General features: G+C 45.2%; 1 protein-coding gene across 1 annotated transcript; it reads right to left on the bottom strand.

Annotated features, from left to right (window-relative positions):
• Positions 1–303: 303 nt before the first annotated feature.
• LOC149363299 (ribosomal protein S6 kinase-like 1) lies at positions 304–21,390 on the bottom strand. The gene is made up of 15 exons (XM_089573447.1): positions 21,018–21,390; positions 20,847–20,882; positions 20,653–20,770; positions 19,441–19,556; positions 15,735–15,838; positions 12,932–13,160; positions 11,873–12,056; positions 10,449–10,673; positions 9,480–9,787; positions 7,611–7,890; positions 6,302–7,027; positions 5,302–5,391; positions 4,318–4,400; positions 2,283–2,378; positions 304–1,730 (listed from the first exon to the last, which is right to left on the bottom strand). Exons 1-15 carry the CDS (start codon positions 21,132–21,134, stop codon positions 1,614–1,616), a joined length of 2,829 nt encoding a protein of 942 aa, XP_089429573.1. The 5' UTR covers positions 21,135–21,390; the 3' UTR covers positions 304–1,613.
• Between the last annotated feature and the right edge of the window lie 2,928 nt (positions 21,391–24,318).

The following is a 24,318-nucleotide window of genomic DNA, read 5'->3' as shown; positions in this document are numbered from 1 at the left end:
TTCATTACCATGCAATGGGTGTCGAAGAACAGAGGTGTTTTGCATTACAGCAGATAAGCAAACACCACCCACCTGATGCAAGACTCACTGCCAAATCTGTGTCTACAGCAGACAGGATCTTGATATTCCATCCCTTCTTACTTCAGTGAGTTCTTGGGAACGTACAACAACGAACGCACCAGAACAAGCTCGTGCTTTGGGGACAAACTAGGCAATGACACCCTGAGGTATGAATGACATGCCGCATCTGTTAACACTTCTGTAAACCAAACAGCAAACACTCAAGTTTGTGTACTGCAACATGCATGCTCGCTGTATGACACCAGTTACCTACCAAGAGGCACCAATTTGGGTAGCGAGAAAGGACATTTTGTGAGAATTTGTGCACCGGGTTGATCAAGTATGTGGTGTGGTTTTTTAGAGGACTGTGAAACGGCCTTCACGGTTACACAAATGTGTATTCGTATTGGACGTCATGGAAGACAATCAGCTCAGAGATGGGACTGTCTCAACGAGTGGCAAGGATGATATGCAGAAAGGCAGACAGCATAGACTTGATCCTGACAATGCAATAAATGGAGCTGTTTCATTTTATAAACAAAATGTGGTAACTTTCACAAAGAATTCATCAGCTAAAAAAAAGAAGGAAATATCTGAATTTTTATCTGTCTAAAAACCACATCCTAACTTTCCACACAAAACCCTGAAAAATAAAAGTTAAAAAATGCAGCCATTGCACAGGTTTATACGGTATACAGAATATAGTTCTTTCGCAAACAATGCTAAAAACTAACAACCTCAATCATTCACATATGTCAGCAACTAAAAAATAAGAACAATTTCAAAATTTATTTCATAACTTACAGCTGAACTGATCACAAAACAGCAGTGGCTCGCACAATCTTACTCAAAGAACCATTACTTGGGTGGAAACTTCTGTCCACTATTTTACCCAGACAAACATCTGTAAAAAAGTTGAATACAACAATTGTTGGGAATAAACTGCAGTTATTAAAAAGTTCTCCATCCACCATCATTCACAATGAGCAAAAGAATGTGAGGATGACAAAATAAAAAACACTGGTATCACATGAACGACCACAATACTGGAGTTTCACATCTCAGCTAATAACAAATACAAACGTAATACAGAGATAGCCTGTTTCCATACAGACCACACAAAACAAGTAAACAATTTTTTGTGTCCCTGGAACGAATCAGATGTGATCACACACAATACCTTTCTTTGTCTCACTCCACGTATTGAAGAAAGCTATTAAAAATGCTCCGCATATACATAATACAGTGGCAAAGGCAATGAACCCAGCAGAAATCATTTTATGATAAAACAGAACACATAATGACATCAGCAGCGAACTTAGCGACCGACATCTGTGACAACACTGGCCCGCTACAGAGAATTCATCAAACTGCATGCATCAAACTGTGGCATGAATGTGTAACGAATAAAATGATTTTGGCAGGCTTCATAAGGTGACAGTGACTGCAGGTCTTCTGTACATTCTACAGACTCAATAAAAGCATGTTGCGGCATGAACAGCATGACGAGAGGTGCGCAGATCACAGGTATTGACATTCACGAGCTACACGCTTCACCTAGATAGACTCATCTTTGTCCAATCGATTGTGGCGAAGAATGGGTGGCACTTGACATCTTCGGTGCCCGTGGGGCCGTAACCGAGACGCTGATGGGCGTAATAGGCTAAAAGCTTTGGAAAAAAAGAAATACAGAACATGGAGAACAAGTGGTTAGTCACAGGAAGTCTGCAAACAGACCTAATTTTTTCCTTTGGTTAAAATTAAGAGTGGTAATCTCAAACAGAAGCCTCTAACAAGCTATAGTCGTACGGCGGCACGTGCTTGCACTGGCAGGTGATGGGAAGCTGAGGTTTAAACACTTTGTACAGGGCGTTATGGAGTAAAAGCTTGTGCATGTACAAGCTCACAGCATTAGGTCTGCACAGATCAAGCATACCAGTGCTAAAATTTCATGCCAGACCTTCTTGCACTAAAAGAGCATCCAAGATGAAATATTCAAAGAAAGCTGCTGTGATGGTAAAGGCATGCTGACGCTTTGAAGCACACACAAACAAGAGCAACTGATTAGAAACGCAATCTGATTTAGTTTTGAAGACTGCATAACAGGTCAGCTTTAAAAAAAAGTGTGTTGAATATAGCGCCACATGACTTTACAGGCTTTCGTGCTAGACGCCTGTGCATCTGCTCTTAGAATCGAAGAGGAGTTAGGGTGGACTGGTCACCTTATCGAGCAGGTCTGCTGCTTCAGCTGACACATGGGCAGGAATGTGGAGGCGAGTGGTCGGTGTGATGCCCCCAGGATGGCACAGAATGAGGGGCTGAAATGACAAAGAAGAGTTAGCATGGTAGAGCACACAGCACTCTACAGCCGCATGTTAAGCACAATATGCCTTCAATAAGAGAAAAAAAAAAAACAATTCACCATGCATAAGCACGTGATTCTTACCGTCAGACTAATCAAACAGCTCATGACTACAGGTACTTTACGAATCTCAGGATTTGAGGTAGTATACTGATAAGACAGCTCACACTCAATTCAATGACTGATTAGGCAGAGCTACTGAAAACCACAGTTATAACTAATAATGTAACTGCACGAACAGGTGTGCTAGTAAAGGAGTAAAGGCTATTTTCGCTTGAAAAGTAGACTGCTGCTCTTGACAGCGAAGTTCTAGTGGGAACGTTGTTAAAACCGAAGGATACGCTATCTCCCCTTCTCATCTTATGCATGTCGCACATGACATCGCTGTGATGTACCGCTCCAGATGGTCCAAACACAGTGATGTTACACGCACCCAACCAGACAAGAAGTCAAATAATAAATAAATAAATTTGTGCCATACAAATTGTAACAAGTACTGGACGGGGAGTAATAAACACTGGGGCAAACGTGGAGGAAAGAAGACATAATCTGTCAAGATGGCTGCACCTTCAGACACCACGCTTTGTCCTCATCTACTGCGCGCCCAGTAGCTCGCAGCAGTATTCTCCACCATAAACAGATGCCACTGCACCTCACGTTACACAGTGACAACTGTCCTGTAAGGTTCTTGCTAACTTTTTGCAGTCTGCCTCTATTTTGCACTTTAGGTCTATACAAATAAACACTAAGGATGAAGCTAGGTTAGACTCATAAGTTGCCCTCATAAATTGACAAAAAATTTGACTATCCTGTAGCCTATAGGAGAACTAATCATACAATGGCTATCATTATTTGTTACGTCTACTCGTTATTCAGATTTCCGTCTGCTGCTGCTGGTTTGTCTGAAGCACCAAACTATTCGGCAACAGCACTGATCATTACCGCTGCAATGAAAAAAAATGTCGCTATTTCTATCTTTCACACTGCGTTTTTTTTTCTTGATGCTGGCAGTAACAGAACCTCCAAGTCCAAGTTACGAGTGTGGGCTCATAGCTCAAATGGTAGCAGAACAGTTTTGAAATCGAGAGCTCAATCATTAAATTCCAGCTTTACCAACGATGCAAGGTTTACATTTATAGTGGTGTTATTATGTGCCGATTGGAGACGAGCCGTGTTTGGGCAAGGCTCTCAGAACTTTCTGTGAAGTCACAGGTGCAAGACGCCAAGTAAATAATTGACCGCAGAAAAAACAAATCAGGTTTCAATTCAGCATAAATTCCTTCCCTTCTCATTTTCAGGTTTTTCTAGCAGAATAAGATCCAACGATTACACGAAGAATCAGTTGCATAAAAAATCGCACATGACTAATCTCTGCCACGACGCTACGGGCCTTTGGCATGGCTTTGAATATTGGTGAACTAATGGTCACATTCTAATGAAAAAATAACTGCACTGATGCATTCAATGTTAGACCTTGACTCATTTTATTGCTTGGCATTCCACACTTGCAAAATCAATATTGTTGCAAGCAAAAGTGAAATTCCCTGCCCATTTAGCCTGGCTGATTACCTTTATTTTTTTTTTAATCCTACAGCGTACTTCTGAACTCAACACTTGTTTATCCAAAGCCACTTCCTGCAAAAATTGGAGCTGAATTTCTATACAGAAATCTTAGTCTGCTCTAGCCTTTTCTCATCACAGGTGCTTCTGAAAGGCGCAACCACAGCGGTAAAACACTACACAGATATTACTTTACTCCGAGTAGGTTTGTAGCTGACTGAAGCACAAAGAAAATGAAAAGTTCAGCTGAAAAGAACCGCATGCACAAAATGGTTTTGGTCCCACATCAGCTTGATTACCGATGGCATGCTGGGAACCATAAAGCCTACACTTACAGCTTCGGCAAAAAGCTCGTAGAGGAGTGCCCCAAGACTCCACCAGTCGCACGCTGGAGTCACTGGACCCAAGTTGTTGATTTCTGCCGCATTTCCAGACAAAAGGCGTAAAACCAAAACAATCAAATGAAGGCTGTTACGCTTGTTCTGACATAAAATGATGACAAACAAAATGAGAGAAACATGTACACTGCGAGACATCAAGTTTCACAAACATTCCCGCTGCTCCCATGTTATCGAAAAATGGAGGTATTTAACATAAAATTTCACCTTCTTATACACGCAAAGGTGTATGCTTGAAGATTAAAAGCAGGATAAAAACAAAGCTTTCTCGGCTGAATGACAAAGCAGCCACAGCTGTAAGCAAAACGGCAACAAAGTCTAAAAGACTACTTAAGCAATACCCAAGAAAAAAAACTGTGAATGTACCATTACTACCCAATGTATGTACCATCCAAAATCGCTACCGAATTTAACGCATCTAAATTTCAAGAACTGATCTCCGCTTTGGATACCCTCTAACGACATCGCCAGTTCTAGTAGTGCCATCCTTTGCCATCCCATATGTTATGATGCGCATGTTACTCTACGTATTTAGATTTAGCAATTCACCTGTTGTTGCTATTGCACTCTGTATATTTCTAGTTCGTATTTGAAATTTATTTGCATGACTGCGTATAATAATTTGCGTTTTATTGTGTGCTTTTTCCATGTCACATTGCAAGTTTGCTTTCTATTGCCCACACCCCTAATGTAGTACCCTCGAAAGAGGGCCTTTAAGAGTATATTGAATAAATAAATAAATAAATAAATAAATATTTATAAATTTTAGTGAGGGAAAGCAACCAGAAGCTCACTTCTTACAATTTAAGGGTATTTTAACACTATTAATAACTGAACAACGATCAACAAAGGTCTGTGCATGTGGAATGTAAAATTCTACATAAAAATGTCTGGCACAGGCCAAAATGCTGCGTAGCTTACCTGGAGCACAATACTGGTTCTCCCGTGCAAACTGACTAGGTGCATGGTCGACAGAGTTGAAAGCACAGCAGTACGTGAGCACCACATGTCCTGGTCAGGGAGAGAGGGAAATGAATAAAGGACTTAGTCAGCTTGGAGGATTTCAGCACTTTCTTAATTTATACTCGGAGAGGTGAAACAGTGAGCACTGTACATCACTGCCAGTGTACTGCGTGCATTAGCTATTTCACATACACCAGCAATGCCAGCCAAATGATTCATTACCATTCGCAGCAAATAACCAGAAATGAGTGTTCATTTAATGTGTTTATCATTTTTTCATTCAAATGAAATCAACTTTTGATCTGATCTGACTTGATTTTGTTATTGTAAAGGCCCAATGAGGCATTACACAGGGAAATGCACCATTAAAACTCATCCAAGCTTCATGACAGCATCACAAAATCATCATCAGAAATTAGTACTCACTACAAAGTTAAAAAAAGCAAAATATTGAAATTTTTCCTGAATAGCCAAAAAAAAATGGCTGAGGCTTAACTTGGTTAAGCCTGGAGAATGCGAAGCATCATCGTGTCGCGTAATTTGGAGGCGCACAACCACAGCGACGGCGCGAGGTGGGCCCCCGTTTCTCCACTGTCGTGACGTCATCGTGTCACGTGGTGTGACGTCATGTATCACGTGATTTGGAGGTGCACAACCACAGCGACGGCGCGAGGTGGGCCCCCGTTTCTCCACTGTCGTGACGTCATCGTGTCACGTGGTGTGACGTCATGTATCACGTGATTTGGAGGCGCATAACCACGGTGAAGGGCTGAAGTGGTAGCTAAAGTAGTATGCTTTGCATAAAAAATGTGTATGCTTAGCATGCACTAGGAAGATTGGGGGGAAATTCTACAATAGGACAAAGGTAAATAACTGCAGTTCGCATCCCCATGAGCGCAGCATGGTGTGTGCAGGCAAGTCAAAACATGGTCATACATTTGACACATAAATGACTCGCCTCCTTCTCCTAGAAGGACATCGTGTGGACAAAGGTCCTGCCGAACGATGCCCAGGCGATGCAAGTGACCGAGGGCCATCACGATCTCCGCAGCCCAAAGCCGGATGCAGGCTTCAGGCAGGTGGCTTGGCTTGGCCAGCTGCTTGGAAATGTTGTCGAGCTCGCGGAATGCCTCGGCTGCCTGAGAAGAGAGCGACCGTTTCACGGGCTTCCTCGGACTGGCCACACTCTTGCGGCTGTTCTCCTTCGGCGCCTGCGAATTTCTCGACCGTTCTCCCGAGTAGCTGTGACTTTCCGCTTTGGAGGCTGGCAAGTTGAGGGCATTGTTCCTGGCCAGAACATCCTCCAAGGACCGGCCCGCTACTTGGTTTCTACTCCTGCAGGACTTCTCGCTCACCTCGTCGACAGTCAGAATGTTCATGGCTTTTGTGGTTTGCTCCAGGCTTGGTACGTCTGTCTGCGCTTTAGAGAGCTGACTGCTCCCATGAGACGGCAGTGTACCTGTGACGGATGGCAACTGCAACGAATTTTCTGTGGTGCTTATTTGTACTTGGGATGTGGTATCCGGGCTGAGCAATGGCTGATCACTCGAAGGTGGAGGGCTCCTTTTTGCAGGCAGAGTTGAGTCCAAGACAGACGGAACTGATGTGGCAGGCAACGATGTCTGAGATTCATTGCAAGTAATGGCAAAATCACATTCTGAAGGAGGCATGCGTGCAGGTTCTCCTAAAAGAAAAGAAGGAAAGAAAGAATGAAGCTGCACCACAGAGTGCAATGATGAAGACGTGGACATGCTGCACCACCACTAGCCATTCATGTAGTCTGGTAAAGTTAGCCACTTGCCATAACTTTGGGTACAGCTTGGTGCATACTTGTTTTATGCTCAACTGCATCCAATACACAAAGTAAAAACTATGAGAATTTGTTAGAAAAATTCTAGAGGAGTTCTATATAGCCATTATATGCGTGTTTGCTATATGAGGTTCGACTGTACATTCTGCCTCGTGAGCTGTTCACACACAGTTACTACCCTCGCACTGCATCAATCTTTCATCATCATCAGCCTGACTACGCCCACTGCAGGGCAAAGGCCTCTCCCATGTCTCTCCAATTAACCCTGTCCTTCGCCAGTTGTGGCCATCCTGTCCCCGCAAACTTCTTAATCTCATCCGCCCACCTAACCTTCTGCCGCCCCCTGCTACGCTTGCCTTCTCTTCGAGCACTGCTAACCTAGCCTCACTGGATAAGGTTCTTGCGTTAAACATTGCTAGGTTCAGTTTCCAACGGCGACCATGCAAGAGCAGCTCACCACTTGGCAAGCAAGGAGATGCCGCTGAGCCATCCAGGGGAGACAAAGATGGGGATCCCGCGTAAGGCACCTGGCAGGCATGGGGCGGTGGCAGGACAGCTCGTCGGTTCAAGTAGGGCGCCAGGCAGTCCCAGAGGCGGCCTCCCGGAGCGTACTCCAGCACCAGATAGTAGGAGCAGTCCGTCTCGTACAGGCACAGCAACTGGGCCATGTGAGGCACACCCTGAGGCACAACACTGGGACGGCCAGGGGAGGAACCACCAGGACTCTTGTGCAGCACCTGACGTCGGGCAAGAGTACACAGCAAGACAACGTGAGAAAAAAAGACTCAATCATGAAGAGTTGACTCCTGAGAATCTAAGTTTTGGACTTCAAGGGGACTGAGAATTTGTTCGAATTATGCAGAGTTCGAATTACCGTGGTCACATAATGCACGCACATGACCAAATGCAATTGCACGTATGTGCCCCTTATCTTCCAGCTTCTCCTCTGCCGTGGGGGACGTTGCACAGGAAAGACCATGGAAAGTGCAAGCGACTTACAAAAAAAAAAATGAAAAGTAACTAGCAAGAAAGATTTTACAAGCAGCGCACGCGGCACATCAATGCACATGTTGCGCAATCACGTGATCCGGTGTGACTGCTGGAGAATCAACTAGTGTCAAACCCACTTCGCCACTAGACGGTCGGAAACCAAATTCGCGAATGATCAATAAAATTGACGCGGAGGGGGCTGCGCGTGGGCTCCAATTTCGTGAGTGATTTGCATTGACAAACTGAAATCATACACAGCAACGACAATTTGAGGTTCGCTTCAGCAAATGATTTCTTTGCAAGTTTTCCAATTCTATGACAGCAGTTCTCATTCTTCCAATTAAAACTCGAAATCTGACTTAAATTCTTCGAATTCAAGTTCTTTGGCAGTGAGGGGAGACTTTTTAACATGTTTGATGTTGACTGCCCTAAACTGTGTCTGTTTGAATGAACCAGATGTCCAGACGAAGCAAGTTCGAATTAAGAAGAACTCAATGCACACAGCAAAGAATGTCAGGAGCAGCATTTCACACGTTTAACAAGAACAGATAGAATGTTTCAGCAAAACTTTCCGTCTGTCCATCTTTGGGATTTTCAGTTGCATAATCCAAGAGGTGTGACCGACAATGTCAAATTAGCACCATGTGATGTCACAATATCAGTGGGGTTGTATGAATGTTTGTTTTGTTTTGTTTTGTTGGGGTTTAACGTCCCAAAGCGACTGAGGCTATGAGAGACGCCGTAGTGAAGGGCTCCGGAAATTTTGACCACCTGGGGTTCTTTAACGTGCACTGACATTGCACAGCACATGGGCCTCTAGAATTTCGCCTTCAAGAAATTCAGCTGCCGTGGCCGGGATCGCCCCCGCGTCTTTTGGGTCAGCAGCCGAGCGCCGTAACCACTGAGCCACCACGGCGGGTGGTTGTATGAATGAACAAAGCTGCAGGGGCTCTGAAAGGAGTACAATGAGGGTCCAGGTATGACACACCTGAGCCTTTTTTTGCAGTATCAGCTGTTACTAAGCTACCCACACCAAAACATTTCACACTCATACCCATTATCAGCCATAGGAACTGCTTCGAAGAGAGAAGGACCAAACTAAATGAAACAATAGCCTAACAAGATTGATTTCCACCTTATTTCTCGGTTTTTAGATGCTCTTCACTGTTTATCAGCCCACGGCATGACAATTTCAGTTATCTCTACTCTATAAAAGCTTTAGCAAACATGCTTAGTTCTTTTTTTTTGCTTGAACTGCTGTCTTCATTCTTATCTCAGGACACTCCAACTTGATAGCAGCAATGATAGCTCACAGAGATGACAATGACAAGCTTGCCTTGATGACGACAGTCTGGCTCTGCCGCATGTCCAACACGAGGAGCACGGTGCCCACGACACCAATGACCTTGTAGTGTGCCAAGTCCTTGATGTGACCTCTCAGGCTGGGTCCCCGGGGTGCCACAGAAGTGCACTTTCCAGAAGGAGCAACCCCGGATTCCAGGACCTCAGGGCCTTTGCTGAGGGACCAGCGTCGTTCCCCCTCCATGCGCCTGGCCAGCCGATGCTCGTATATCTGCTCAGCACGAGCCAGGTACTGCGCAGTCTTCCGCCGGACTGCCTCCCTCCGCGAGGCACTGCTGTCCTCTGCACAAAACGATGATGACAGAATGGCAATAACCTCCAGTTCGCAGTAGTATTTACTGCACAGCACCACAGCAGTAAAGCACAGAGCAGTGGTAGTAGTATACAGTGCAGAAGAAGAAGCAGTAGTAGTAGAAGTAGTAGTACAGTGCTCCTACTAGTACAATAATAGCAATCACTGTGACCAAACAGATGATGAAATTACAAAGTTACAAGGTACGCAGTCTTTTTAAGATGGTCTCTTCAGCCTAGACACATAAAAGGAAGAGCAGAGAGCAAAGCATTGAAGCACTTACATGCGAAGTGTAGGCAGAGTTAGTTTGACAAATACCTTGATGTTGTATTCGTGACACCATCCATTTTTATGAGAGCAGCATCTGCATGCAATTGCTTAATGACATCTACACCACACAAACGACACCACTAATACAAACATACACTGCCATGCCTCTCAACGTGTTGCTGATGACAAAGCAACCAATGCTCAGCAGTACACAATCAAGGAAGAGGTTGACTTCTGAGAGCATGACACTAAATAAAGATCCCACACTCCAGCACACCCATTCCGGAAGCAAGAACTCAAAGCATTGTACGCGAAGCAATTCATTTTGCGTCAGACGTGCGATTCCCTATCCCCCGAGTTTTGTTTAGGCATCCTACTCACTCTGAACTCCTTCAAGCAGGCTGCTGACTGCCCTCTTGTACAGGGAGAAGGCTCCCACAAAGTCACCATGGGCTTCGCAGGCATGTGCTTTGGCTGCGCAGCTCGTCGCCTCGTGAAGGTAACCAATGCCTTCCGCATCCAGCGGTGACACAGGCGTGCCTAGCGAAAAGCTTGTGGCTGACTCGTGTCTCGACCACCCCGTGTCCCCTCTTCCGTCAGTCTCATCTGCATCAACGTTGATGTGCATCAGTTTTCAGCATGCAGAATAAGGCAACTACAAACCAAGCTACTGATTCCTATAGCTTCACATAGAGGCTAGCTAGCTGGTTCAACAGCTGCATACACACACACAAAAAAACAAGCACCACGAATGATACAGAACTCAAAGAAACAAATACCATATGCAATCCTCTTTGCCTTTCACGTTCCAGCATGATGGATGAACATGTTGCCTTCAGGTAGCTATCCGAAGCACGCTTGAATCTGAATCTGCGAGAGCACTGTGACAGTCTTTCTTTTTTATTCTTTGCAATTATTCCACTGCCTTTGCTTTCATCAGCGATGGAAAAGTGATTGCCATAATTACAAATGCTGCCACAGTTCTGGTAGAACTTGATGGACCACAGAAATAAACGCAACTATAAGTCAAGATGACATTAACAGACTAGCTGTAAAGGGTGAGTGCAAAGAGCACTGACTGAACAGCTACATCTGATGGCTCTGAACCTTCATAACGCTGCACCGTGACCAAAGTTGACACACCAAGCTTGAGGCACCAACGACACTAGCTGATGATAGCACAGCAAGACACAGCCAAAGTATGTCATGTGAACGTGCCACAAAACACATAAGTTGTTGCACTTATGGTACAGACAAAAAAAAAAAAAATCTTCACTAATTTATTATGACTGTTTTACTAACGAAGCCTTGCAGAGATGCTTAAATTTAACAATCCCCCAGGAGCACAGTAGCAGAACTTGGTCAATGTGCTTCACAGGCAGGAATTTACACTGAACTTTTTCACTAGTTTAGAGTGGTCTGAATGTGAATTAAAAAGTCGTCGTTGATCTCGGGTTGTACTTCTAGCAAACATGATCATGGCCGAAGCGTAGCCACAAATTCATATATTGCAATTCTTTGCCTACTGGTGCCTCGAAAGTGAAATGCTACCTTGACCCGCATTCCCTGAACGTCCCTGACTGTCCCTACGATGAGCCAGGGAGCAAAACCAGTGAGCAAAAGTTTTCCTTTTTTTTTATAAACCCGGGTAATCAATTAGGGGTGTGCAAATTATGCGAGTAAATACGATACATAGCTTTCACTACAATACATATGTCATTACTCCAGTGCTGTGCTCGCCTTATGTTAAATCCTGCTTTACAATGATCTTAGCAACAAAACCGAGCAGATGTCAGGCACTGTACCATTCAGCTCCAAAGCAGTCCAATCATCAGTATCTTCCTCCACTGTTTCTTCGACTGGGCTTGGAAAGACAAAAGCGGAGCCACTGGGGGTGGGCGTTGACTCGTCTCCCAGGCAGGCACAGGCATCAGCAGCCGACAGAATCCAGGCATTGCTCAGCGATGACAGCTCATCACTGTCCTCCCTCTGCAGTATAGCACAACATCCTACATTACACAGACAGCACCTTGGAAAGCATGCAACAAGGTTATACCCATTCATTTGTTTATTACCAATGGAATTTCTGCGTCACTGAAAAAGGCAGCACCACACCAGTGCAAATCGGGTGCAAAGCCAGGATGTCATTTCTTTGTGTCCGGACAACCTTTCAGCAGCGGGCATGCACTGGGGCTGCTTCACTGCAACAGTGTTTGACGAAATGCCAAGCTCGGACCACGTGTGGTGCTGCACAAGTGCAATGTGTTTGCCAGTGTCAACAAAGGTTGCGAACACGTAAAAAAAGAATAAAAAGCAAAAAAAGGACTGGTCTACGAAATTGCGTGACTGCATCACATGAAGATCTGATAGAAGTTTGAAAACAACAACCTCGAAAAGACTCGTCACACTTTGCAACTTCGGCACTCACAAGCAAATGACAAAACCAAAATATTGACACGATGTTGCATGAACATGACTTAGCCTTGAACCCAAGCTGGTTTTACACTCAAGTTAGCCTACAACTGATACAGCAATTGCAGTGTCTTGTCTTGTACCTAAGGCTTCCATTCAGCCAAAAAGAGCCATTGTCTGTCAGTTTGTTGTATGGTCCCCGGCAGGGTATGCACACCACATTACAGAAGACAAAACAAACAAACACAGCAAAGATGGGTCAGTAAGATACATTTGCTCATTAAAGACTGGTTGTAGCATAATGCACTAAATAATGTAGCGACAAAAATTGTCTTAAAAAAAAAAAGAAAGATAATATGAAATGAATACTGCAGTAATATATTCAAATGCTCATGCAAGAAATTAACCACAATTTGAGGAAGTGCACTCTTTACACTTCAAATGGGCCGCACCTGCAGGATGGGGTCAAACTCGGCTATATCAGGACGGAGAAACCCCGCGGGTGATGTCTGCCGCGAGGTGGAAAGTCGGTCGTCCTCCTCGCCCTCGGTGGCCGTTGAACGGGCAGAGAGGTCTGCCTCTTCCTCCGTTGTCCGCGAGTCGAGGCTGAGCGCATCAGCAGCCGAGGGTGGCCGCCACGAAATGTCGGAGGAACAATCGCCTCCTGCCAGATCGGCAGAGCTAATCACGAAAGAGAGAAGGTGGTGCAGGGGAAGGGGACGAAAAATCAGCGGGGTTCATCCACAAGGAAAATGCAATGACAACAGATGCTACAGTAGAAAATGCCAAACTAAAAAATCCAGACCACTGTGTTCCAGGACAAAAAAAAAAGGAAATTTGGTGCTCCCACCTTTGTTCTGTTCATGGTGCTACAGAGGTAAATTGGTAAATTGGTTTTTCGGGGAAAGGAAATGGTGCAGTATCTGTCTCACATATATCGGCGCACACCTGAACCTGAACCACGCCGTAAGGGAAGGGAGGAAGGTGGGAGTGAAAGAAGGGAGAAAGAGGTGCTGGAGGTCTCTGGTAACAAATTTCGACCACCTGGGGATCTTTAACGTGCACTGACATCACACAGCACACGGGCGCCTCTTGCGTTTCGCCTCCATCAAAACGCGGCCGCCGCGGTTGGGTTCGAACCCAGGTACTCCGGCTCGGTAGACAAGCGCCTTACCACTGAGCCACCACGGCGGGTGTGCTACAGAGGACAGATTTTATTTTCGCGCACAATACGCAATGTAAGATGTTACTGAGGGCTCTACTATGATAACATCAGAAACATCAGGTACCGAGCGAGTTTCTTTCATTTAGAACAACGAGTTGACGAGCTAGACATCATTCTGAGTAGAGGGTGAGTGCATAAGTTGGAGCTTCCTGCATTGCCTTCAGTTCTCCGAAAAGCTATGCCCTGTGATACAAAAATGACATGCTGCACTCTATTAAAATGAAACAATGTAACCTGCACACAAAAAGCCAGTGGTACAACGTAATAAGCAAAACTTGCACATGCAAAACCATTAGTATTTTCAAACTGTCTCTTAGTGCGCTACCACTTGAAAAAGCCCATTGTCTGCTTGTCTGAAGCCAGCTAGACCTGCAAAAATACCTAAATTAAATGTGGCCGCATCTGGGCTTCAAACCCGTGTCAGCATAAACACATCAGCTTTGCTGGTCACTGCACGAGAATATTATGCTATCGGTGGAACAAATCACCTGTCATGTTTAACTGCCACTCTCTTGTGCTGTGCACTGCATGGCGTCACCTTCACCAACTTCCATCCACGCACAATGGATCCAGAACACAATGCTTGTGCGTTAAGCCATTGCCTCCTCTAGAAAGATGCCTGCGGCGTCGCGCTCTCGCCCATTGTAGCCGCGGTGCCTTGAGTTGCGAGCGGTTGTTAAGAGATGGCACTAGCTAGTTCCCTATCCGCGCCAATGCGGGGGGGGGGGGGGGGGTGATCAGGGGTGGTGCACGGCTCTGGGGTGGTGAGGTGTCACGGTCCCGCGTAGCGCTGTCGGATGGTAGCTCATGTAATGATTGGTTTTGTGGTTTTGTGGGGTTTAACGTCCCAAAGCGACTAAGGCTATGAGAGACGCCGTAGTGGAGGGCTCCGGAAATTTCGACCACCTGGGGTTCTTTAACGTGCACTGACATCGCACAGTACACGGGCCTCTAGAATTTCTCCTCCAAAGAAATTCTAGCCGCCGCGGCCGGGATCGAACCCGCGTCTTTTGGGTCAGCAGCCGAGCACCATAGCCACTGAGCCACCGCGGCGGCTTCATGTAATGAGACTCCGGGCTCCTTTCTTTGTTCGCCTGAGGTGCAGCGTGGGACACAACAAGAGCGCATCGCGCTTTAGAAAACTGAACTCTTTTCAGTACACACAACGAGCAAGTAAAACTCCTGCTGAAGTGCCCAAAGACCGAAACAGTTGCAAGCAGTGAGCGGCAGCAGTCAGCAGACGTGTTAAACAGTTCTTCTGCTACTAATAGGTCTGCCACCGTAGTTTTCACAAAAGACCTAAACTTCATTTAAAGAGGGTTTAAGTAACCTATGACAGAGCAAAATAAACTTATTTGCAACTTTTTTCCTTCAGCTCCGCGTGCTTATGTTTTCGTCTGCATAAATGCGCGGAAGGGTCGCCTGCCGCAGAGACGTCGTCTGCTACAACTACGACACGCGCGCACCACGACTGCGCGGCAGTGCGCATGCGTGCATGTGTTGCAAGCAGCCGCCGCAAGGAGCGCTAGCTTTCAACTTAAGTGGAAAGGAGGAAAAAGGGAAAGGTAAGGGCAGCAGGTTTTTGTCGCACACAGCAGGCATCTTTCTAGAGGAGGCAATGGTTAAGCGGTCCCAAAATTTTATAGTGCACTACCACTGTGGGCCCCAATCACCGATTTCACCGATATTTGCCTGAAACCTGACCTTGAACTGCTAACCTTGAACTGAAGGCGAAGTGAAATGCGACTTGCTAGCGCACTTTGGAATTGTCCAAGCAAGCTAAACTGGCTGTAATTCTTGCTAAAATGACAACATTGAAATTAAGGCCTCACAGTGTGGATCAAAAATGAAGCCAGCAGTCGTTAACCTTAAGACAAGCATTTCATTCTTTTTTATCACATGGCAGTTAACACGATTTCAATCAAAGGCTGACTTTGAGTGGTACGTACAATACTTTCGCTTATGCTAGTGAGCCACAAGCAGCAAAAAGGGCCAGATACAGTTCCCGGCTATCAAAGTGCAATGCCTACCCAGAATAGGTCGAGGATCCATTGGACTTGGACGGTGGTGCGAGCAGGGGTGGCTTTAAACCAGAAGTTTCTTCTTCGACATCATCATGGCACTCTTGGCTATGCTGCTTGGAAGGAAGCATGACATAAGCACAATCTAAATATCAATTATTTGAAGCTTTTAGGGCCCACAGAAAAAGAAAGATGAGAATGTAGTGCACACTAAGCGTTTTACACCTCTATAGCAAAAATCATGCCAGCTTCCAAAGGCAAATAGATAAGCTATTAACCGCAGTCTTAAACGAGCAAACATAGGCGTTATCACTGCTTGAGGCAGCCAATCTTTTAAAATATTGTACCGGCGCCAAGCTGTACCAACAGTTTGAAAGGATGCAAATCAGGAAAGTGAAGCTATGTAAGGGCACACCAGTTGACCATTAGCTCTAGCAACACTGACACACTGCTTGACCTTCAACGCTGATGTACTACTCAAACGTTCTCCACGCCACAAGCGAAGAACTGACGCTATTGTAGTTTGTTAGCAAACAGCTTATAAAGGTAGATGAAAAGATGATAATCCACCTCAAAGAATATAATTATTCTTTTAGAGTATCACTGTATTTACTTGCACAATTCGCGCACATTTTTTTCTTTAACGCTTCGAAAAGGGGGTTAGGAAATTATGCGAAAATTTTCCGAACAAGTCCTCTGTATATTGCTGTCTATACGTAGACCCCTTTTCTAGCACCCTTCATTGGCAGGAAAGAACAAAAAAAGTTGACTCCAAATATAGGACGTACACCCCCTCCCGCTCCACACCAAGTTATCTAGTTCCCCGCGTGAAGGCATGATGCCATGTGCGCAGCTCAAGGCAATAAACACGCAATGATACATTAGTGAAGCCAGAGTGGGAGACAAAAGAGATAACGGTTGATAAAACGGCACCCTCGCGTGCGGCCCGGCTGTCTAGCAGCAAACTGAACAGCAAACGGTTCAGTAGTTTCGGATTCGGGCGTGCGCGCAACTGTTCGTCCGGGCAAGCTACCACCAGTGTGAGCAGGCTGAGTAAATGGCGTACTCGGCCCTTTTGCAGCTGCACACGGTGATGTGGCCGAGTCGATATTCCCAAGCCTGCCTTGACCGCCGCACCAGCATACATGCTGGCGGTCCGGCGCAGCAATTTTTTTTTTAATCCCAACAAACAGTTGCAGGTGCGCAAATTATGCATGGGTGCAAATTACAAGAATAAATGTAATATTTGATTTGAATTAAATGCTTTTTAATCAAAGCAAACATTCTTCGACAGCCAGCATGAAACAAGGATTACACTTCAATACATCAAACAAAAATAAAGTCTACTGTAGGCAGTCTCCATTACAGTGGCATATAAAGCTCAAACCCTGTTATTACTGTTTTATCTTTGCCTGATAAAAGGGCATGCTACAAGTATGAGAATGCTAGAATGAGGTAAACACATCACTGGGGTTGAAAGGCTTTCAATTATTTACAATTCTTGTTCACAGACATCAACATCACCTTTAGTATGACTATTTCACTAAATCTGCTTGCAACAGGTTAAACAAAACAAATACACTAGGCAGGAAGAATGATCATATCAGCATTTCCCCATAGGTAAAAAGAGGTGCAAAACATACCAAAAGGGGGGGGGGGGGGGGGGGGGTTAAAAAAACAACAGCACAGTCGAAAGTGAAAGAAAAAAAAATAAGGGCAGGAAGTGCTAGAGCTGTCATAACCTCATTTCTAACGCATGCTGTGCCATTCCTTTCATAAATACATCTCTTCGGTATGGTTTCCTCAATTCCTTAGAAGTGAAGATATGTTTTACAACACTCCCTAATGCAACAACATTGAGAATACTGAGTTTCTTAAAGAGACAGTCTAGTGTTAGAGACGAGTATAAAATTACTGGCATATACCAGTAGATCTTGCCGCATGGTGGCAATAATGAAGGCAGAACTCGCAATTTAGGCAGAATTAGGCAGGAACTGCCAAAGAAAGTCAGTTCTATAATCTCTTGTTACAGTCAACACAGTAAACGTGTAGTATGAATATACTGCATTTCATGACTATGCCCCAGCATCTTACGGAGTTAATTTTTGTTTATATACCCTTACCGGGGTAGAGACACCAAAATTTTTCGTAGCGTGTTATTGCCTTCAAATGATGCGTAAACGTGAATCATGAAATGCAATTCGTCTACACTCAGTACCGACCTTATAAATTAATTTATTCTTCCACACAGTTTCGGTTTCTACAGTTGAAAGGCAGTTGCCACATCACAAGTGAGCACCCCGTCATGCAAGGCATAGAAAAACTGCAACATAAAAGCTCTTTGTTCGCTTGCTGCTGTTCCGGTTTCTGCACCAGTTCAGCGTAAGAGTGTGAATGAATTAAAACAACAAAGCAGTGGTCGTATTACAGTTTTTAGATGCCTCACATGATCTCATACTCACCTGTGACATTGCAACCATGATCTGGCAATTGAATTAAAATCGAAACTACAGAGGAAAAAAAAAATCAAATTACAAATTATTTACTCAGCAATGAAGAATTCCACGCGGTGATACACATTTACTAAAGTCGTACGTATCATTTCAGAGTAAAAACAGACTTCGAAAAGTTTGGTGTGTCTACTCCTTTAAGGCTGCATACTTTTCGCTCTTTCAATACATTACAGCGACTCTTATTGTTCAGCCTTGCGTGATCATCTTTTAAAATGTTTTCAAGAAAGAAATAACACGTATGAGGGTGCTGATATGCTTTCAGTGCTGCTGCTGGCAAAAGCAGCCACTGGCATCAGTGACAGAGATCACCACTATTACTTTATTTAACGTAATTTTAAAACCATCTTAGTGCTCCCAACTGTAGCTTTAATAAAACCTAGGCATCTCGGTTAATGTCACAATCATTTTTGCCATTGCACACTGGCTACATGAAGCGACATGCACTGTGTCCATAGGGTTGCATCGAGTGAGTGTAACCATATTTCATGTCCCCGATGTCAGGGTTCGCAGGCATGATGTACCATTGAAAAAAAACAAGATTACCATATGAAAGAATTTGGTTTTAAATTGTTCTGTTGTGTTTCTCAGTGCCACAGCCGGGTATTCGTGTCTTTGGGCAAGAAGCTTTCCATTTCCACAAAAAATAAATAAAAATTCGATAAAAGTCAGTAAACTATCCATTAACAGCCTTATTTAGCATGAATCATGATTTCTATATAACACTTTGAAATGGTTCATACAAAGTCAGCAGGAGGTCAAAATGCCATTTATGGTATTTTAATAAAAGCAAAAATTCTTTAATGATAGTGATATCTTGGAAACATATACACATATAAAAAGACATTACATGAGGTAGCATTGTAAATACAGTGATTTCAATAAAAAATGTTGCTCCTTTAGCAGGTACTTAGTAGTAGTATATTCCTGTGTCCTTCTCACCACTAACGTTGTTACTTAAGCTGATTGACAGAGCAAGCCGAAGGAAGCAAGAAATAAGGACAAATATGTGGAAGAGATGCAGCTATCACCCATAAACATGTCTTTTGTGTCGCCCAGATGAAAATGCCGTGACAATGCAATGTGTCACTGTGATATCAGTTTTCACAGGCGCTGCACAGCTGAGAGAAACAGTCTCCACAGCAGCAGCAAAGTTATGGGCACACTAGAGAAAGCGCACAGCATGAGGCACCCTGCTGACCTACCTCAAAAAATTTTACGAACACTTGGCTGTTGAAGAGGACGGGATACTGGGCGGCAAACTCCAGGAGGCAAAGAGCAGACTTGCGTCGCTCTTCCACTGTTTCCTCATCGAAACGGCCTTGGAAGCAAAGCATTGAGCAAGACAGTTATGATGGATGAGGAGGGATGTCAACAAGGGTTTCATTTTCTCTCTTTTAACAAATACGTTTGTTCTCGCTGTGTACAAAATGAGCTTACGCTGCAGAAGCACCCACGAAAGCTCTGAAAACTTGCCACCACTGCATGAGCGCACGGAGTCGGCTGTATGAGCGCACGGAGTTCGCACAAGTGAACTTTGCAAAAGGTGAAGGGTTTAAGGCAGTGTCAACATCGGCCTGATCACAACAAATTGAAATGGCAACCTCTATGTTTACACACAAGCAGCAACAATCAGATAACACATATGATGCATATGCCAAATTGTGCTTACAACGTGGTGGAAAATCATGTTAACTCTTAAAGCGTCTAAACACATCTCCCCGACCTAAATCTGACTGCCGATCACACTGCATCTAAACATCTAAAGTAAGCCACAAACAGGTTCAGCATACGCATTTTCCTCTGCAAATGACGACTGCAAACACCGAATGTGACCCAGCAACATGACATGCGATATAATTTTTTTCCCTCGCCCTTCTAAGCCATAAAGCATTAAAACATTTAGCAGATGCGCCGCGGTGGCTCAGTGGTTATGGCGCTCGGCTGCAAGGCCCGAAAGGCGCGGGTTCGATCCCGGCCGCGGCGGCTGAATTTCGATGGAGGCGAAATTCTAGAGGCTTGTGTACTGTGCGATGTCAGTGCACGTTAAAGAACCCCAGGTGGTCGAAATTTCCGGAGCCCTTCACTATGGCGTCCCTCATAGCCTGAGTCGCTTTGGGACGTTAAACCCTAATAAACCAAGCCAAACCAAACATTTAGCAGACTGTGAAGCCTGCACGGCATCATAAGAAGCGGATTCAACGTCTTGTTTCTGTGAATAAAGCGTAAAGCTCTAGTTCAAATACGGACCTCAGACCGATAAGCCGAGTGGCTTTCATAAACCTTCATTACCGACTACTGAATAGCCTTCTTCCATAAGCAGTATAAACCACGGTGTTAGAAGTACTTGTGGTGTAAACGTAATTGGGAGCTATTCCGACTGTCCTAGGTTACGAAAGCACGACGCAAGCACTCACCGAAGTAGCTGGCCTTAGGGAACTTGGGAAAGGTTCCCTTCAGGTGAAGGCCTTGGTAAAGATGAAAGAGGGCCTTGTACAGCTTGCGAAAGTCGCTGTACCTTTTCCACACAACAACCTGCGAGCAAAACAAGGAAGTGTTAGCCGTTACACGCATGCTGATTTGAGGACGAAACAAAGCGCTCACGCATTACCTGAGACGCGGCTTCCACCGAGTTCTTCGGAAATATCTGCGAATAATGTATATGAAGGATTTACAGCGGCACGACAGAACAATTTTAAGCAATAACCTTAAAAACCCAGATGAAAGTAGTGGTTCGAATCAAATAAGCTCGGAGGTCGCAGCGAAAGCGGTTACCGTTTACCTTTGAGACAACCTTGTAGATCGTGTAGCCCTTTTTGTGCAGTGTCGGATTCGACACGTAGAAGCTCCTGACCCAATCGTTATGATCTGGAAGTCTTGACATGGTCACCACAATCATGAACACAGTGGACGATGCACATCGAGCACCACGGAGCCAACCATGACTGAAGATCGGCGAACTTGGTGGTTCGTGTCACGTCGCTCACGGCACAGACACTGCAGCTTTCGGGGCGAACGTCACATTGCGCAGTGTCGTTCATCCGATTGTGTAATCATTGGGATGAGAGGCGCAAGAGCAAACTGCCACACCAGCACACCTGCGGTCACAGCAAACACCGGATGGACAGAACACGAACTACACAAATCCGCGAACGAACGAATTCTGATTGCTTGACTTGGCTTGCCTTGACTTGATACATACAGCAACGTTTTTTTATACAGATTTTTTTCTAGGTCTCTCAGGAAACAACTTCTGTGCAATGGAAAACTATAATTGGCTTCTAAAAATTTCAATTAGTTTTCTTAAAAACAAAAAATAGCTATTACACTGCCGGCGCTTTCATGGTTTTATGTGACGAAGAACCAGTTTCGCATTCAAGCGCGCGTTTCAGTTCCGTATTTACGCGCTCCGAAGCAATCCTGTTTGCTTATTTTCGCTTGCGTATTATGAATTCTCTCAAATACGAAAACATAATGGCTTCTCGTCACGAGTAACAGGCCTCAATGTTGAAGTGCTCCCGGCATGCCATTCATGTCTCAAGAGAGCAAAAGAGAATGCAACAAAGTAATTAAGAGAAAACAAAAACAAAACAAAGGGCGGTTACAACTGTAATTCAGCAAGCGCTGTTCATGTGCTTTCATTCCCCGATATATTACGGTAATAATTTGAGAGCGGCGTGCGTATACGTATAGTTATATAATACTCCTTTTAGTTTTTTGCACATACTCGTCCTTCTACCCACTGAACACGAATCAATGCCGCCACGGTGGCTCAGTGGTTATGCTGCTCGGCTGCTGACCCGAAAGACGCGGGTTCGATCTCGGCTGCGGCGGTTGAATTTCTTTGGAGAAGAAATTCTAGAGGCCCGTGTACTGTGCGATGTCAGTGCACGTTAGGTGGTCGAAATTTCCGGAGCCCTCCACTACGGCGTCTCTCATAGCCTTAGTCGCTTTGGGACGTTAAACCCCACAAACCAAACCAAACCTGAACACGAAACGTTCTGCAGCATCGTTAAAACGTTATTTATTCTGGCAACACTGCGATTAAGGGCGCGTTTTTAGAGCAAGTAGTCACCCCAGGGAAAAAAATTGGCTGGCGCTTAGCTAAGGTTAAGATTGGATATCTCGAAGCGAAAAGCTGCGGTGATGCTTATGGTTTAGATTATGGTTATGAGTTATGATTTAGCCTATGGATATGCTTACGGTTTAACTTATGGATATGCTTACGGTTTAACTTATGGATATGCTTATGGTTAGCTTATGGTTATGCTATACGTCTGCCTTGTGCAGTAAAATCCCGCGGCGTCATTCGCCCAGACTCGGCTAGAACGAGAGAAAGCGCTTCCCGCCTTTTATCAATCAACCGCCTGGCAGAAGCTATTGCTTTCCAGCCGACCTCCGCGATAAACACGCGCTTGCGGCGAACGTCAAACGACGACGCGTAGCGCGCAGCAGCGTGCGCCTGTTCTATGGGCAAGCGCGCCTTATATACCCCTCCTTTCAAATGCGCACTGCGCACGGCTGCGGCGAAAGGTCAAACGGTGGCGAGGAGGAGAAGCGGCGGCGCACATGCGCAGTAGCCTGCACCGTGCGTGACGTCACTCGTGCTCCGACATACGCCGGCTCACGCGAAGCGCAGTGTTGACTATAGTTGGATACAACTTAGGTCTGCAGTGAAGCTCCGCCCACATTGAGCGTCCGCGCACAGAATTCCTCCACGACGAAAAAGTAGCCCACGGCTTAAACGTTTCTTGTTACCTAAACAAGCAGTTTATCACAAGAAAAAATACGAGCTCTAGAATTTTAATGCGCGGATTGTTTGATCTAGTCAAATATTAAACAGCTGATTTCGTTTACTGTTTAGATTGGCCAGCGGAGTAATACACGACGCCGCGAACCGCGGCCCAGTGTTAGAAACTGCTGTTTTTTTTAAGTTGTATCCTACTATTGCGTAGTGAAGCTTTTCGCTTCAAAACAGAAGCATCGAAAGGTGGTGCGTCACCAGCGCCGTATTAAACACTACGCGCAATGCTTCACATGCCGCGCTGCCTCATAAAAACCAGCGCCACAAGTGTCGTGTACACCGACAGAAACCTTTTCAAACACCGCGCCATTGATACTTTTTTTTTTCGAGAAGTCTGTCATGAGGCATAAATTAAGGGGGAGTAGAATGTAGGGTATAGAAAGTTTAGAAGCGCTTTGGGTTGTTGGGGCTAGTATCACCATCAGCACCCTGTTTATTTGTAAACGACAAAACCATGTACTATCGCGCTCAATATGAGTTGCAACGCGCGGTCATCGACCGGGGCTCGTTCCGTGGTGTGCCTCCTCCAAACAGTCGCTCGGAATTCTGGCAGAAACTTTTTCCTGAGCGGGGGTGCTGTTGTTTCCTGGAACAGCAGTTTCTCCCAGAATTCCGAGCGACTGTTTGGAGGAGGCACCCCACGGAACGAGCCCCGGTCGATGACCGCGCGTTGCAACTCATATTGAGCGCGATAGTACATGGTCAGGTCTGAAAGTAGTAGGACTCATTTTTTTAAACAAAAGTTATTCAAGAGAATAGTACAAACGATTACAATTTTTCAAGGTAGACCCCTTCCGCACCTACACGCTGCTGCCAATGAGTTTTACAGTTTTCGTACGCCTCCAGGAACGCCTGGACCGGAATGCTGTTTAGCTCCCTCGTCACGGCCTGTTGAACCACCTCTACCGATCCGTGATGTTTCCCCTCGAGCGTCGATTTTATTCTCGGGAATAGAAAAAAGTCTGGCGGGGCCAAGTCGAGGCTGTGGGGGGGGGGGGGGGGGGGGGGGCTGAGGCAGCGTTGCCGCCTTGTTCTGGGCAAAAAATCGGAGTCCTCATTCACATGATGAAGATCCTACCGGTTGGCCTTTTCCTCCTCTGACAACACTCCCGGCACCAACTTCGCGCACGCTTTCCTCATGGATAAGTTTTCTGTCACTATCTCAAAAATTTGGGTTTGAGGAATGCTCAAGTCATCAGCAATCATTCTGATACTCATTCTACGATCACTCGCTACACATTTTCGTTGGTCTTGCTGGTCGAAGGGCGTCTGGAGCGGT

Source organism: Amblyomma mixtum, chromosome 2 (genome assembly GCF_055824585.1).
Source record: "Amblyomma mixtum isolate Tamu chromosome 2, ASM5582458v1, whole genome shotgun sequence".
Lineage (NCBI taxonomy): Eukaryota > Metazoa > Arthropoda > Arachnida > Ixodida > Ixodidae > Amblyomma > Amblyomma mixtum.
This window is presented reverse-complemented; position numbering and strand designations above follow the sequence as displayed.